The 14,529-nt window shown below is 54.4% G+C and overlaps 1 protein-coding gene across 9 annotated transcripts in view; it reads left to right on the plus strand.

Moving 5' to 3' along the window:
- OSBPL1A (oxysterol binding protein like 1A) overlaps positions 1 to 14,529 on the plus strand; it is a 107,040-nt gene that overhangs the window by 90,895 nt on the left and 1,616 nt on the right. For all 9 annotated transcript variants that reach the window (XM_036321053.1, XM_036321055.1, XM_036321054.1 and 6 more), the window contains 9 exons: positions 4,085 to 4,219; positions 4,811 to 4,908; positions 5,688 to 5,870; positions 7,804 to 7,911; positions 8,688 to 8,777; positions 9,388 to 9,514; positions 10,147 to 10,263; positions 10,830 to 10,953; positions 12,257 to 12,347. In XM_036321053.1, the coding sequence (XP_036176946.1) occupies positions 4,085 to 4,219; positions 4,811 to 4,908; positions 5,688 to 5,870; positions 7,804 to 7,911; positions 8,688 to 8,777; positions 9,388 to 9,514; positions 10,147 to 10,263; positions 10,830 to 10,953; positions 12,257 to 12,347 (1,073 nt within the window). The remainder of the gene's footprint in view (positions 1 to 4,084; positions 4,220 to 4,810; positions 4,909 to 5,687; positions 5,871 to 7,803; positions 7,912 to 8,687; positions 8,778 to 9,387; positions 9,515 to 10,146; positions 10,264 to 10,829; positions 10,954 to 12,256; positions 12,348 to 14,529) is intronic.

Consider the following 14,529-nt stretch of genomic DNA (forward strand, 5'->3'; position numbering starts at 1 on the left):
TCCTCTCCCTCTCTCCTCTCTCTCCCCTCCCACCTTCCTCTCTCTCTCTCTCTCTCTCTCTCTCTCTCTCTCTCTCTCTCTCGCGCGCGCGCGCTCTCTCACTCTCTCGCCTTGGTTTATCAGCTGATGAGCATTCGCAATTAAGACTTTCTTCCGTGTCATCACTGGTTGCTGTGCATTTGGTGGGTACATTTAAACGTTGCTCTTAGCTGGGTCACAAGGTAGAATTGCTTGGCATAAATATTTAATTTCCCTGCTGCCTGAGCTCCCAGAGGTAAGAGCATTCCAGCTACTGTTTCCCCCTGAAACCTGGCCTGCAGGCTGCTCATCACTGCCTTTCCTATGGGAACACACACAATACTAGCGAGTGGAAGACAACATCTCGCAAACGCAATAGCCAACGTAAAAAAGTGGTGTCTCCATGCATGTCCGAGAGGGAACGAGAGGGCGTTGGTGTCACCGAGCTTCTCCTCAATATCCGAGGACAGTAGATTTTAACAACTGGAATAACTGTAAGGCATTTAGAGATAATGGCAGACGAATAGAAGGATGGAACGCAGGCCGTCGCTGTGTAAGCAGCGCGCGCTGCTCCAGGAGGGGAGGCCTCTTTCCCGCCGCCTGCATGCGTGCGTTTCCTCTTGGGTCCTCCTCGTCCCCTCCCATGTTTCAGGAATGAAACATTTCAGGCTTCCATGCTTAATTACAGTAAGGCATCACCCTCTCGGTGTTTGCACAGATGCGCACCTTCCTGGGTCCCCGTAGCTGACACACGAGTTACTAAAGGAAGCAGGAAGGCGTTTGCATTATTTTAGATTTCAAATTTGGATTTAAAAAGCCTTTTAGAATTCCAGGTGATTAAAAAATAATCTACTCATTGAGTGAGATCAAACCATGTCCTTCATGTGTTGGTCTCTGGAGTTTGTACCACACTTTTTAAAAAAATATATTTTTACTGATTTCAAAGATGAAGGGAGAGGGAGAGAGAGAACCCTCAATGATGAGAGAGAATCATGGATCGGCTGCCTCCTGCACGTCCCCCACTGGGGATGGAGCCCGCAACCCGGGCCTGTGCCCTGACCGGGAACGGAACCCTGACCGGGAATGGAACCCTGACCTGGTTCATAGGTCGACGCTCACCACTGAGCTGCGCGGCCGGGCTGTGCGTGCTGTGCTGACTCAGCTGGTGCTGACCCGCCGGGCGAGTGGACACTTCCCTGTTGGGTTCTGCTCGTGCGGACCTTTCCTGGGAGATGCATGTGAGAGAGGGCTGCGGACCCGGCTGCTGAGGAGTGGGGAGGAGGCCCCTAGGCCAGGAGCCCATCTGACCCGCCCTCACCCCAACAGGGTCTCCCCCTCGGTGAGCACTTTATGGCCTCATGATGTTTTTAGGGGAAAATCCAGAATCAAACTTTGAGGCAAACGTCTTCATTTCTTTAATGACTAAATCCTTCACATTTCTTAAGTAATCTCCCCTGCCATGGGGCACAGCAAAGAGGAATGCAGATCTAAGGAGAGACCTGAGCCGGAGAGCCCCATGCTCCTCGGGCGGGGGTGGGGAGAGAAAGGGCGGGGGGCGGGGGGGCTCAGGCACCCCTGCCCAGAGCTGTGGTCTTGGATGGAGGGCACCAGCCAGCCTGCAGCGACCCCTGCCGGCCGGGACCCAGGATGAGCCTGCCCTTTCCATCCTCCCTCCCCTCAGAAGTCAGTGCCTGGTGCTCGGTGCTGTGGGTGCTGTGTCTTCTTTAGAGCTCGGCTGCCCAGGCCACGGGGCGAGAGGCGCCTTCGCAGGCGCTTTGCCTCCAGGCCGTGGAGAACGCCCGCGCTCTGCCTGTGCTGTGACGACGACGGTAGCCAGCGTTGATTGCTCGCTTAGCGTGTGCCAGGCATGATCCCAAGTGGTTTTACGTGAACTAACCTAATCTCTACCAGCCTGTGAGGTGGGCAGTGAAGTCCCCACTGGGGGGGTGAGGGGCTCGCTCCTGGGTACACAGCAGTGGGCAGCGAGGCACTGGCTCCCAGAGCCCTTTTCTTTTCCTCTAGAAACTGGTTGCTTATGACGTACAATGTGCTGTCTCGCCTGTTTTTCATGTGAGCTCAGTGGCGTGAGCTACATGAACGCAGTTCTGCCACCACCACCATCTGCCCACAGAAGTCTCAAAGTCCGCTCCCACCACCAGCGCCCCACCCCCGCCCTGGCGCCACCTTCCCACCTGCTGTTTACAATGGACTCTTAACTTGGAGCCTGGCAGCCGGCGCACACTTCATTGATCTGCTGTTTCTATGCCACGTACACTGCTTTTCTCTTGCCTGCTTTATGATTGACATGCGTGTGTGCATGTGTGCGCGTGCATGTGCGCGTGCGTGCATGTGTGTGCGCGTGTGTGCGTGTGTGTGCGCGTGTGTGCGTGTGTGTGCGCGCGTGTGTGTGTGCGCGCGCACCCGTTTCTGCGGTGCGAGGCTGGCTTCCCCGTCCTGTCCTTGCACCAGGTGGAAAGTGTTAGGTTTGAAATGATCTCTGGTTTGACCCCTGGTTGGAAGGTCGGTAGATGTTCACGGTAGGGAACGTGGAGGATACAGGAAAGCGTGAAGAAGACAGTCACGGTGACTCTTCCGCTACCTCCTAGAGACAACGGCTGTGAGCTTGGTGCTGTGACCTAATACTTGTTTTCATGTCTGTACATAATGTGTTTATAAAGTTAGACTATGTTTGGAGCATGTGGCTTTGTAACCGACTTGTTTCCCGTGTCGCCAGGGGAGCTGCTGTGAATCATTAAACAGGAGGTTTGGAATTCGAGGAGCTTGCCGCCAGGTGACGGGCAGGCGAGTGCAGCGCTGTGCTGAGCGCCGAGGGCCCGGCTGGGAGCAGCTCTGTGGCCGTGGGAGCCCGCGGGGGGCGGGGGTGGCTGGCAGTGTGCTCCCCCAGGTGGGGGTGCAGTGGGTGAGGCAGGGGTGACCTCCCTCCAGGAATGTCACTGCAGCTCCTTAGCAAGAGGACCTGCTGACACCAGGACCTCGCGGCAGGTACAGTCTAAGGCGCGAGCAGGCGGCAGAGAGCGCGGGCAGAGATGGTTCCTTGCGATAGCGTTTGTTTCCTTTGTAACCCAGGCCTGGGATCGCTGGATCCTGTGGTGGTTCTGGTTTTATCTTTCCGAGGAGCCTGCATACTGTCGCCCACCGTTGCTCTCGGCAGGCCTGGTCCTGGGACAGTTCATGGCCCTGAGCCAGTGGTGGCTCCTCCTGGGCTCCGGGTCTAGTTCTGTGCAGGTCGTGTTGTCTTTAATTGTGCCCTTCGGTAAAAACAGGAATGTTTTCGGGGAAAACCTCAGAGCTGGGACAGTCACTCAAACGGTCGGTCGCCTTGCAGAGGTCCCCTGACCGTCTGTAGTCCGCAGGCTCGGGAAAGACCCGACCCCCAGAAAAAGGGAAAGAGCGCAGGTGGAAAGTCGGGAAGGTACCAGAATGTTCCAGAACATTCCAGAGAATCCCAAGTTAAGTTTGTTGCTTAGTTTAAAGGACCTCCTGCTGCTTGCTGGCCATTTGCCGTGAACAGGCTGTAATTCAGGTCAGAGAACCCCACCCAGTTACCGAGTTATTTGTGGACGTCGACTGTGAGTGTATAATTCTGCAGACAGAAGCGAACCTGTTCTGTAGGATGCGCAGGCGGAGCCTTCTGGTCCCTGTCCGCAGCTACAGTAGGCCCATGTGCGCGGGAAATCTCAATGCTGTCCCTCAAACACAGCCTGACATTTGTTTTGGAAAATTGTTCGCATCAGATGGTGGCGGGTCATCCCGAGTCCACTAGGATGTCTCCACGCACGGCTGTTTTCTAAGTCCGACCTGAAGCAGACTCTCGCTGGGGAGCGGGTCTCGGCTCCCTGGGCGGGAGCTCCCGGCCGCTCCGCCCTGCAGCCCTGGCTCAGCAGCCCCACGCGCTCCACGCCCGGGCGCTCGGCTTGGGAAGGTTGTGGGCTGAGCTGGGGTTCACTCCAGGAGACGCTCCTTCCCGCCCCTCCCTCCCAGTTGCGGCTGTGGGCTCCGCGGGCACTGGCTGTGTGGGCAGCGGTGACCCTGTTCTCTCTGCCAGGAGCTGTCCAAGATCACCATGCCCGTCATCTTCAACGAGCCCCTGAGCTTCCTGCAGCGACTCACCGAGTACATGGAGCACACGTACCTCATCCAGAAGGCCAGCTCGCTCTCCGACCCCACGGAGAGGATGCAGGTGGGCAGGGGCTCGAGCAGCCCTGGAGTGGGGGGGTTAGGGAGGCCTGAGACTTCCCTGCCTCCCGCCCCCGGCCCCGCCCCAAACACACGGCACGGAGTCCTGTGGCCCAGCAGGCGGCTGGGGAATGTTCTGGAACAGAGGCGGCTGGTCTGGTGTCCTGTGCGTCCTTCCCTCCGTCCCCGGTCAGAGCGCCACGGGGTGGGAGGACTCTTGAGCCCCGCGGGGAAGCAGGAGGGTCCAGGGCACATCCAGGGCTGCTGAGCTGTTCTGAGTCTTCATTTTATTTTATTTTAAAAAAAACCATATTTTTATTGATTTCAGAGAGGAAGGGAGAGGGAGAGGGAGAAATGTCGATGAGAGGGATTCATGGATCGGCTGCCTCCTGCACGCCCCCCACTGGGGATGGAGCCCACAACCCGGGCCTGTGCCCTGACAGGGATCAAACCGTGACCTTCTGGGTCATAGGTCGTCGTTCGACCCCTGAGCCACGCCGGCCGGGCTATAAATTACAGCCCGAAGCAGAATTTCTGTGCCTGACAAGGAGCAGGCGAGGCCGTTCTAACCTCCTGCTGCCCGTCCCGTCCACAGTGTGTGGCCGCGTTCGCCGTGTCCGCGGTGGCCTCGCAGTGGGAGCGCACGGGGAAGCCCTTCAACCCGCTGCTGGGAGAGACGTATGAGCTGGTCCGGTGAGATCTCTCTCTGTGTGGATGTGCACGATTCGTGTAACTTTTAAAGTGAAAAGAGAAAATGCATATTCTGAGCATCACCGACGATGTTGTGTGACCAGAGCAAGTGAACAGTTTGGATGTTTGTTTCTGTGATACTGACTATTTTAGGGACGATGCCGCACACATTGAAACCTTGCACAGCAGACATTATAACATGCGGTTGTGGGGATGTCACGATTCCTGTTCTTATGTGGATCATAAGACGGGGTTGGGGTTTATAACCATATGAAACATCTTTGTATAAATGTGTCCAGTTGGCGTAAAGGCAGCGAGTGTGTCTGCATCGCCGTCGTGTGCCGGCTGCAGCCTGCTTCGTGCTTCCACGCGATTAGGGATTCACTTGGCTTTAATTTTCTGAGTGTCCCCGTTCTCTGCACAGTTCTGATCTCATTCGTTCCCTGATAGTTGACAGTCGACACACTAGGCCCTTCTATCTGATCGGAAAGGAATGAAACGTTTCAGGCTTCCATTGCTAATATTCATTCTCAGTTTGTGCAACTCACTGAAATTCACGTTTTTCTTTATTTTAATAAGTTTAAATGGCTAGAGTTACAGTAACAGAGGACTTAGCAGTTTGGGTGCATTTGTACAGTTTATATTAACTTGTTTTTTCATCAGGATAATAAAGAATTATTTACTTTGTGGAGTTTGTATAATATTTTTTGACTGAAATGACAGTAATGTACACAATCCATGATGAGAATTAATGATAATGTGACTTTATTCTTAATCTTTAGAGATGACCTTGGTTTCAGACTCATCTCCGAGCAGGTCAGCCATCACCCGCCCATCAGCGCCTTCCATGCTGAGGGGCTGAACAACGACTTCGTCTTCCACGGCTCCATCTACCCCAAACTCAAGTTCTGGGGCAAGAGCGTCGAAGCAGAGCCCAAAGGGACCATCACCCTGGAGCTTCTCGAGTAAGTTGGGGCCAAGCCATTTGTATATACACGTGCACATGAGTATACGCATCACGTGCGAGTATACGCATCACACACGAGTATACGCATAATGCACGAGTATATGCATCACGCGCGAGTATACGCCTCACACAGGAGTATACGCATCACATAGGAGTATGTATATTCACACGAGTATACGCATCACACACGACAATATGCATCACACGCGAGGATACGCATCACACACGACTATATGCATCACACACGAGTATACGCATCATACACGAGTATACGCATCACACACGAGTATACGCATCGCACAGGAGTATGTATATTCACACGAGTATACGCATCACACACGACTATATGCATCACACGCGAGGATACGCATCACACAAGACTACACACATCACACACGGAGTATACGCATCACGTGAGTATACGCATCACACGCGAGTATACGCATCACACAGGAGTATATGTATTCACGAGTATACGCATCACACATGAGTATACGCATCACACGCGGCTATACGCATCACACGTGAGTATACGCATCACACAGGAGTATATATATTCACATGAGTACACGCATCACACATGACTATACGCATCACGCGAGTATACACATCATGCGCGAGTATACGCATCACACGCGAGTATACGCATCACGCAGGGGTATATATATTCACATGAGTATACGCATCACGCGCAAGTATGCACAATCTACCTGCAGGTAGAAGAACTGAGAGGCGTGGTAATGGCCATTGCCGATCGGTCTGGGTGTGTTTGAAAAGTTAACTTGTTTGAATCTGTTGTGAGTTAGCAAGCAGTTGGCCGCTTTGTGGTGGTTCTTATGAAATACGCTTTCTATAGATCGCACGCTAACGCTTCGTTTAACCATCTTTCAAACTGGATTCGCTCTGGATCGCTGAGACAGTGTGTGAGGCCATCGCAGACCTTTGGTCAGCGGCAAGTTCTCTGCTTTCCCGTAGAAAAGACCTGAGCTCTCAGTTCCAGGGAAGACAGACTCCGCCCACGTGGGCCTGTCCTTCCTGCTGGCGGGGAAAGACCTGGACAGTACAAATGTCCAAATGGCCCCCTGCTCCAGAGACACGGAGACTCCTCTTCTCACATAAACCAGCGCACAGATATGTACAGTATTCTGATCACCATCACCAAAACTGGATCAGTGAGTGAATGGAACACTACTCAGAAATAAGAAATTCACGTACAGAATTCAAAATGCATGATACACACGGAGAAGCTAATCTCAGAGGTTATTAGGATATCACCTCACTGCTAGGATGCCCTGGGCAAATGTTCCGCTGGAGCCGTTGCCTGGCCGTCGGACAGGGAACATACCGAGGTCGCAGGTTCCATCCCTGTTCAGGGCGAGCGCTGGAGGCAACCGGTCAGTGTTTCTCTCTCACATCAGTGTCTCTCTCTCTCTCTCTCTCTCTCTCTCTCTCCCCCTCCCCCCGCACCTCCCTCTTCCTCTCTCTCTCAGATCAATAAACAAATCCTCAGGTGAGGATTAAAAACAATGGAGCTTATTCACACACGTGACTTTTTCCCTTTGATGAGCTGAGGGTACAGGGTACGTGCTCTGGAAAGTGCCAAATAACAGGCCTTCCTTTTATTTCCTGCCTCTAATTTTATTTTTTTAATACGTTCTCACCTAACTTTTGGATGCCTTGGATGGTGATACACATCGCGTGTTTGGAGTTTGGTGGTGGTTACAGGGCAGTTTTTCCTGAAGCTTTTGCGTCCTTTTAAGAAACAAAGTGGTCAGGCGACCCTGCTTTGCCGGGAGCCAACACCCCGGAGCCCGCTCCCCAGAGCTCGGAGTGGCTGTCCTCAGCAGTGGCATTTGAGACAAATGCGTGTTTTAAACAAAACAGCACTTCCTGCTTATGTTTCTGGGTTTGGCTTTGCTTTTGTTTTTTAGACACAATGAGGCATATACGTGGACAAACCCGACCTGCTGTGTGCACAACATCATCGTGGGGAAGCTCTGGATCGAGCAGTACGGCAACGTGGAAATCACCAACCACAAGTGAGGCCCCGCGGGCACCCGGCTCCCTTCCGTGTCACCATCGCTCTCAGTGGCTTTGTTAAGAAAACCTCTAGATAAACGCAAACAAGCACTATCACTATTAGAGAGTAGGCGTCCATTCATCTGATGAACAGAGCTCATTGCTGTTTCTGATGAGTGTGAACTCGGTGACGTCTGAGCTTCCCTGGCCTCGATGAATCTTAATACAGCCACTCGCTGTGCTTATGTTGTTGAGTTTGTATTATTCGCGCAGAGGGTGGGGTTGGGGATATAACAGTTAGGAAGAGTGGGTTCAAAGCCTCCTTTGTGACCTTAGGCAAAGGTCGTGCGAGCTTGGGCTGTAACAGTGGGACTTCACTTTCCACGGCGTGGGGGGCAGCACATCCCAGATGAAGGGGCAGAGGTGATATCTGGGAAGCCCTCTTCTGGTTTGCAGGTGGCCATGCTGTGTGTTTTCACCTAGCAGAGAGAGAGAGAGCATGCGCGCATCTCTCCTGTCTCTTCTGAGGGCACTAACCCTCTTCGCAGGGCTCCACCCTCGTGACCTTATAACCTCCAAACTCCATCTTATCAGGGGCCAGGGCTTTAACATATGGACTTGGAGACACACAGATATTCATTCCATAGAAACAAGCCACTTAACTCTTTAGGGCCCTGCTTCACTTTTCCTTGTCGTGGGCCCAGTGACAGTGCTGCTGGGAACGTCACCATAGTCCTCATTCTCTCTTGCTTCTGCCGCGCTGAGTGGTAACCTGGGCTCCATGTCTCCTTCGTAGGACCGGGGACAAATGTGTGTTGAATTTCAAGCCATGTGGCCTTTTTGGGAAGGAATTACACAAAGTCGAAGGCTACATTCAAGATAAAAGGTAAAGTGTCCATTTAAAAATGCTTGAATAGTATAGGTGTAGTTTGCTAACTAGTATTGAAATCTGCTGCCTTAACCTCAGAAAGAAGCATTTCAATACATTGAAATACCTTTCTTACAGGCAATCTGTTTCTTTAAAGAATCCTATGTAATAAAAGGCTAATATGCAAATCGACAGAATTGCAGAACAACCAGTCGCTATGACGTGCACTGACCACCAGGGGACAGATGCTCAATGCAGGAGCTGCCCCCTGGTGGTCAGTGTGCTCTGCTCCTACAGGGAGAGTGCCTCTCAGCCAGACGCCAGGCTCATGGCTGGCAAGCGCAGTGGTGGTGGCTAGAGCCTCCCCCGCTTCTGCAGCAGTGCTAAGGATGTCCACCTGCTGGCTTAGGCCCTCTCCCCAAAGTGGGCCTATGCAGGCAGTCGGACATCCCCTGAGGGCTCCCGGACTGCGAGAGGATGCAGTCCGGGCTGAGAGACGCCCCCCCCCCCCAGTGCATGAATTTCATGCACCGGGCCTCTAGTCTGATAATAAGCTGCTTTATAATAACAGTCAGGGATAGGTGAGCTCTGGTTTGATTGCTGGCTGAGTCTTATTGTCTCTCGGCAGCAAAAAGAAGCTGTGTGCCCTCTATGGGAAGTGGACTGAATGTCTGTATAGTGTTGACCCTGCCACGTTCGACGCCTTCAAAAAAAACGATAAGAAAAACACTGAAGAGAAGAAGCACAGCAAACAGGTGAGCCTCCTAGAAGGTGGTATCGGGGGGCCATGTCTTCATCCCTTGGGGGCGGCCTGTCCTAGGTCTCAATCTGACCTTGTTTCTATCCTGCTCACGCATATAGTTTTCTCCTTGAGTCTTGTTTTAATCAACGTATAAATGAGAGTCCTCAAACCTTTTTAACGAACAGATGCTTGTCTCCAGGATTCCTTTTAAAACGTGTTCATCGCCAGGATTCTTTTCTTGTCACATGCTCTCGGGATGTCTGCTGGTTTTGTGTCAGTGATCATTTCGTTAACTGCCCCAAGAGTATAACCTTCGCATGAAGTTCTCATCATGTTCCAGTAAATACTCAACTGAGTTATTCTGCCTTAAAAAACATACAAAACATGAAAATACGAGAGTGGAAGTGGTGGTGATAGTAACACCTTGAATGCAAACGCCACTGAGGCTGCAAACACCAAGCTCCTGGTTTGATGGCTGTGGCTTTACCAACGCCCGAGGCCGAGGGCCAGGCAGGAGCTGAGAAGGAGAGTCGGGCCGGCCAGGCAGGGTCCGTCCTGGGGGTGCAGTGCATAAATGGTGCGTTTTCCAATTTGTAAGTTATTCTTTAAAACGTTCTGATTCCACTCATCTGCTGGGTCCTCCAGGTGAGCGCGTCTGAGGAGTCAGATGAGATGCCGATGCCCGATTCTGAGAGCGTGTTTGTCATCCCCGGGAGCGTCCTCCTGTGGCGGATAGCCCCCCGGCCCCCCAACTCCGCGCAGGTGAGGCTGCGCTTGCGGACACGGCCTTGCTGTCCATGTTCAGCCCTGAGGCTGCTCTTCCCGCGTGTGCAGGCCCTGCTGGCGGGATGCCGGGGGGAGGGGTCCCAACAGGCCCCACGTGTTCCTCGTGGGCTCGGGGTGCAGTTCCCGCTCACCCTGACCCTGAGAGCCAGGACTTTGTGCGGGCATCCCCATGCCTGGCCGGGCAGAGGTGTTGGGACGGGGGCTGGTGATTCCTTAGGAGTGGCACTGGCTTCATTCAGTGAAGTGGACGCAGCCTCTTGCGGTCCAGCAGGGAATGATTTCCATGACGAACGTAGAGAGAATGTTGACGGTGCTGATAGTTCTGCCTAACCTGGCGGCGACACGGGGTGTCCATTCTGTGAGGCCTGCTTCCAGGTGCCTTCGGGCCGATGCCCACAGGCGGCCCTGACTCCAGTGGAGACAGGGGCACGGTCCTTGCCTGATACAGGCGGGTCCCCGTCAGATCAGACCCGCTCCGCCGTCCGTGGTTCCCTGGTGCCCGGTGTCCTGGCACCTGCTCACGTGGCACCTGCTTCTTGCAGATGTACAACTTCACCAGCTTCGCCATGGTGCTGAACGAGATCGACAAGGACATGGAGAGCGTGATTCCCAAGACGGACTGCCGGCTGCGGCCCGACATCAGGGCCATGGAGAACGGGGAGATCGGTAAGTGGCGGGCGGTGCCGCGGGAGCGTGGCTCCTGTGGGTGGTGGTCGGGTCTGTTCCTGGCGGTTGCTAGTGTCCTTGGAGGACACGCATTTTAGTCTCTCGGGTGTTCGTTACGTTCTAGGAAAGGCAGAGTGGCAGGCCCCCCCTCCGCCCCCCCGGCTGTCAGTCTCCCTGGCTCTCACCCACACCCGGAGGGCCCACGAGGACAACCAGCCCTTGGAGACATGCTGCTTAGACATTTTTAAATTAAAATGTGATTTAAATTTGGTAACTTTGTTTTAAGTTTGGAAAGCTGAGGTGACTGTACTAGCTCCCATCGTCAGGCCAGTGCCCCCTGGTCATTGCATACGCTCTGTATAACGGAAGCAGTGTCGTCTTTCCTCCTTCAGTCACACTGACATTCACCACCGTTAGCTTCGGTGCAGCATGGTGGCGAGACGCTGGTGTAACTTCGTGATCCCCGTGAGGCTAGCACGCCCCCCCCCCCCCCCCACGCAGTGGTTACAGCATCACTGACTGCTCCCTGTGCCGTGCTCACATCCCTGTGGATTCTGCGGCTGCCAATTTGCCCATTTTCATCCCTTCACCTTTCCCCCAGCCCCACCCCTCCCACCTGGCAACCAGCAGCCTGTTCTAACCAAAAGCGCATCTTAAACGCCAGAGAGGAAGCTGAAAAGATGATAACATTTCTATCGCTTTAAAGTGCCTCAGACTGATGATTTTGCTGTGTATTTTAGAATTAAATATCGCCTGCTAAGCCTCAAAGAGCTTTGCGCCCTTTGGCTAATGACAACTTTTCTATCTCCTGGTGTTGCATTTCCTCCCGGTCATGGGGTCTCCAAGGGGGCACTTTCCCAGGGGCCTGGCTGTCACAGCGGGGCGCTCCTGGCTGCTGGGCAGAGGCTGGGGACAGTGAGTGTGGGCAGGGCAGCCCCCCCAGGGTCCCCAGTGCCCGCGGGAGGCGTGTTCTCATTAAACACCCAGCTGAGTTGGGGGGGCCACGGCGCACAGTGTTTCTGAAAGTCCTTGGGATCCGCCAGGAAGGAGTGGAGGCGCTCCGAGGTCTCAGTGAGAGTTTAGAAAAGTCCGCGTGTGGCGTCTCTCCGCCCAGCTGCTCACTGCGGTGGTTCCTCCTGGGGAAGGCGCTGCTGCTCAGGCCCGGCCTTGCCTCCGCCGACCGGGGCACAGGTCCCAGGTTCACCGCCGGTGGCTGGGGGTGCGTCTGAAACGGGAGCTCGTGCTCACCCCGGGGATGCGCTTCTCGCTGCCCCGTAAGCGGTCCCGTCCGTGTTCGTTTCAGATCTCGCCAGTGAAGAGAAGAAACGCCTGGAGGAGAAGCAGAGAGCCGCGCGCAAGAACAGGTCCAGGTCGGAGGAGGACTGGAGGACCAGGTGCCTGGGACCTGGGGGCGGGGCTGCGCGGGGGCGGGGCTGCCGTGGGGCGGGGCTACGGCGGGGCGGGGCTGCCCCGGGGGCGGGGCTGCCTCGGGGGCGGGGCTGCCTCGGGGGCGGGGCTGCCGCGGGGGCGGGGCTGCCTCGGGGGCGGGGCTACGGCGGGGCGGGGCTGCCTCGGGGGCGGGGCTACGGCGGGGCGGGGCTGCCTCGGGGGCGGGGCTACGGCGGGGGCGGGGCTGCCTCGGGGGCGGGGCTACGGCGGGGCGGGGCTGCCGCGGGGCGGGGCTACAGCGGGGCGGCTCTGCATGGGGGTCTTGGCTGCCCTGGGGGCGCAGGTGTGGGCGTGGGGAACGGCAGAGCAGGCTCAGGTGCCCCCCAGACTGCTCCTGGGCCGAGAGGGGTGCTCTCCACCAAGCCCTCGCGCCGCCAAGAGAAGGGCTGTTTGGAAGTTGAAGTATCAATGTGCCCACAGTCATGCCAGGAAAATGCCAGTTAAGAGGAGCCCCCCAGCCGGGCCCAGGGAGGGAGGGAAGCCGCGCCGGCGCCGGCCTGCACACATCTCAGCCGCCTGCTCACCTGGGCCGGTGTCGGGACGGTAGATAGGTCTCTCCTCTTCCAGACACGAGGGACTGGGCGAGTATGGACATAGGATTTGCGTGAAGGACACTGGACTCCACTCAGAAGTAGAAAGTGGACCATAAATTTCTGAGTTTTGAAAGTGATTTTTTAAGACTCAGGAGCTGCACGGAAGCCTAACCGTTTGCATCAGACCATCCACCCCAAGGTCCAAGTCCCCTCTCCAGTGCAGAGTCAGGGCCCCCACCCCCAACAAGCCCCCGCGAGGCCTGCAGGCCTGACACGGTCTTTAGAGAAAACAGCCTTTGCTACCAAGCCCACCACTTTGCGAAATGGCTCCCGCCAGCTTCCTCCTCCCCGCTCCCTCCGCTCGGTATGGGAGAAGGTGGCGGGCCCTGCGGTGGGTGAGTGAAGTTCCTTGTCGCTCCCTGACTCGGAGCTGCCATCTTCTCTGTTGTCGGCTCTGCAGGCCTGACTACAAGTGCTGCTGCTGCTCCAGTTTTGAGACCCAAAGAGCATAACTGTGCTTCACACTGGGCGACAGTTCTGTGACTTCGACCAAGTCACGGGCCCTTAATATTTATCTAGTTGGTTACCAAAGTCTGAATGATAGATATTTTGATCGTCTACACGAGGCTTTTCCATTTTCTAATTAGGGAAAAGCCCGCAGAGCTAAATAATGTATGTGATTTTATTCTAGAACACTCGGTCCAATGGGCATTTACTAAATGATGCTTCAAGGAGTTGGCCTGACCTCAAGTGGTTTTTCTCAGGGTTTTTAATGCTTCTGTAGTGATAGGAACATTTGGGACTTAGCAAACAAATCAAACCTCACTTTTTAAAAAATATATATTTTTATTGATTTCAGAGAGGAAGGGAGAGGGAGAGAGAAACATCAATGATGAGAATCACTGATCGGCTGCCTCCACATCCCACACTGGGGATCAAGCTGACAATCCCAGCATGTGCCCTGACCAGGAATCAAACCCTGACCTCCTGGTTCATAGGTTGTTACTTAACCACTGAGCCACACCAGCCGGGCTCACCTCACTTTTAATCTCTAAATATTTAATCGCTAAATATTATTAGAAGCGATTTATTTGGAGAGAATGGCAAAGGCAGTTAAGACCTATGTTCCTAAGTGTTACTCTGAAAACAAAATCCTCGTTAGAAGACGTTGCACTCACCTGAACCGCTGGGCAAGTAGGCCTGCACTCCCGTGACTGAGAGGAAGCTGGGGCCCTGGGAAAGGGGCCACTGGTCTTTAAAAGGCAAGACAGTGACTAGAGCAGATTAGAAGACAGGTTAGGATGCTGGAGGCTGGTATGCAGCCCCAGGCCAGGTTAGCACGGAGAAGGGGAGAAGGTGAGACCCAGGAGATGTGGGTGAGATACCTCCCGTGAACTACGTGTAGTGTGATGTTTGAAAAGCCACAGTCTTTAAAATCAAACTCAACTTTGATAGCAGCTGTTAGCTTGGACGAGGCATTCATCTCCTCAACATCCAGCTCTTCTGTACAATGGAGCTTTAAGGGTTTTTTTTGGGGGGGGGAGGGGGACATTTACTCTGAACTGTGCAAAAACATTACTGCAGTTAAGTCGTG

Source organism: Myotis myotis, unplaced genomic scaffold (genome assembly GCF_014108235.1).
Source record: "Myotis myotis isolate mMyoMyo1 unplaced genomic scaffold, mMyoMyo1.p scaffold_m19_p_9, whole genome shotgun sequence".
NCBI classification, from domain to species: Eukaryota; Metazoa; Chordata; class Mammalia; order Chiroptera; family Vespertilionidae; genus Myotis; species Myotis myotis.